The sequence below is a fragment of the Urocitellus parryii genome, chromosome 11 (genome assembly GCF_045843805.1).
Source record: "Urocitellus parryii isolate mUroPar1 chromosome 11, mUroPar1.hap1, whole genome shotgun sequence".
Classification (NCBI taxonomy): domain Eukaryota; kingdom Metazoa; phylum Chordata; class Mammalia; order Rodentia; family Sciuridae; genus Urocitellus; species Urocitellus parryii.
Window position 1 is genome coordinate 121,019,327 of NC_135541.1, and position 2,214 is coordinate 121,021,540.

At 59.8% G+C, this 2,214-nt stretch overlaps 1 protein-coding gene across 1 annotated transcript; it reads right to left on the reverse strand.

The window, feature by feature from the left end:
- Positions 1-748: 748 nt before the first annotated feature.
- On the reverse strand, positions 749-1,873 carry Rxfp4 (relaxin family peptide/INSL5 receptor 4). The gene has a single exon (XM_026405074.2). The coding sequence runs from the start codon at positions 1,871-1,873 to the stop codon at positions 749-751; it is 1,125 nt and encodes a 374-aa protein (XP_026260859.2).
- Positions 1,874-2,214: the final 341 nt, after the last annotated feature.

Here is a 2,214-nt window from a genome sequence, read left to right on the forward strand (position 1 = left end):
CGCCTCCTTTCCCTCCACTCCTTTCTGCATCTTTCACCTCCGTCTGCCCCATACGTGTCTTTGACTTGCTGTTATCACTTTTTTTTTGAGGGGGGTACTACTGGGCACTCAACCACTGAGCCATATTCCCAGCCCTTTCTTGCATTTCGTTTAGAGACAGGGTCACTGAGTAAATTGCTCAGGGCCTTGCTAAATTGCTGAGGCTGGCTTGGAATTCATAGTCCTCTGGCCTCGGCCTCCTGAGCCACTGGGATTATAGGCACCAGTGATAACCTTCCAAATCCTAATTCAAGGAGAGACAGCACTAGGGATTTACACAGGGGTCTGGCAGGTGCAAGGGATTCTGGCAAGACCCCACAGCTGGCATCGCAGGGAGCTGAACAAAAAGAAATAGTCTGTTTAGAGGTGAGGGTGGGGAGGACGGACAGAGGGAGATGGGCACTGACCTCTGATCCATGAGCCTAGACCCCTACGGGGAAAATGTCCTCTGAGAATTCTTGCACTGTCCTGGAGGCGGAACAAGGACGAAGGGTCAAGACACCTGTAGGTGACAGAGGTTTATTCTGGGTTCCTCCTCTTTCCCACCTCTGTGAGCTGTTGCCCCAGCCCTTATCCCCTGGCCCCAGGCCCTGGCCTCCCCCATTCCACCACACCCAGAGTTGGTGATCAAAGGTCAGACTTTCCCAGAGGACACTGAGCCTAGCCCAGGGCAGCTTAGAATGTGTGGATCCTGCACCTGCTGTACCCTTCACCCAGGTGTCCCTCTGTCCCCATTCATGAGCATGGCAGAAGGACCACTCTCCTGGGGCGTACTGGCTGCCCACTGCCTGCCTACCTCCTTTAGGGCCACGTGTTCCTCCCAGCTTGGGCCCTGGGGCCACAGCCTTGAGCGCAAGTCCCTGAAGGTGTCTGCCAGGGCCTGCCGCGGCTCCCTGCGCAGGAGACAGTAGAGCACGGGGTTGAGGCAGCTGTTGCTGTGTGCCAGGCACGTGGTGACGGGGAAGACATAGGTGTGGATGGTGTAGAAAGTGCTGTTCCAGGGCGCCAGGTCAAACTTCACCAGGACACCCCAGAGAGTGACCACATGGTTGGGGAACCAGCAGAGGAAGAAGGAGGCCACCAGGATACGGACAGAGCGGGCCACAACTCTGCTGTCCTGCCGCCGCCTCTGCCGCCGCCGCAGGAAGGCCAGCAGCAGCAGATAGCTGGTGGAGATGATGCCCAAGGGCACCACAAAAGCCAGGACCACCCTCTGCAGCTGGTAGGCCCCCAGCCAGTACCTGCTGGGGAAGCGCAGCAGGCAGAGGCGCACACCCCACACCTCGCCCTCAGACCCAAAGATGGCCGTGGGCACCGTCACCAGAGCTGCCGCCAGCCACACTCCCAGGGTGGCCGCACGGGCCCAGAAGAGTGAGAGGTGGGTGCCTGGCCCCACAGCCATGGCCACCACCCAGTATCGGGCAACACTCAGTGCTGTGATGAGGAAGATGCTGGCGTAGATGTTGAGGACAGTGGCCGTCAGGACCACTTTGCAAAGGGCACTTCCAAAGGGCCAGTGGAAGTCCAGTGCTGACTCTGCCGCCCAGAAGGGGAGAGTGAGGGCCAGCCCCAAGTCCGCCAGAGCCAGGTTGAAGACGAAAGTGTCGGAAGGTGGGCCAGGGACTCTCCGCGCGCAGCTGCCCAGCACCCACAGCACAGCCGAATTGCCCAGCAAGCCGATGGCCCCTACCATCCCGTAGGCCAAAGCAACCGTGACCCTGAGGGCGAGGAACTGCACGGGCATCCCAGCATCATCGGCACTCAGCGCGCTGCCTCCAGAGGTGTTGACCCAGAAGAACGTGGGTACAGGGGAGGAAGTGTTGGGTGTGGGCATCGCAGGACATCGGAGGTTGGTGGTGCTGAATAAAGAGCCAACAAGTGCCTGCCAGGCTGGCAGGGGCCACTGAGGCACTCAGCAGGAGGTTCAGGGTGTGAGTGCTTCTCTGGGGCCTTTAGCCGCCAGCCAGGAGCCGCAGCCCACACCCACACCTCAGAGGGAGGGGTGTGAGGACAGCTGCCTGCTCCCTGTTGGGCCAGACCAGTGGTGGGTGGGGCATACCAAGACGGACCTGAAACCTGGGTGTGTGTGTGTGTGTGTGTGAGAGAGAGAGAGAGAGAGAGAGAGAGCGCGCTCTGTGCAATGAGGAAGGGGAGAATGGGGAGACAGCTCAGAAA

What these genes read in the sequence shown, in the direction of transcription:
- Rxfp4 (XM_026405074.2), bottom strand. Translation starts at nt 1,873, where the DNA reads ATGCCCACACCCAACACTTCCTCCCCTGTACCCACGTTCTTCTGGGTC.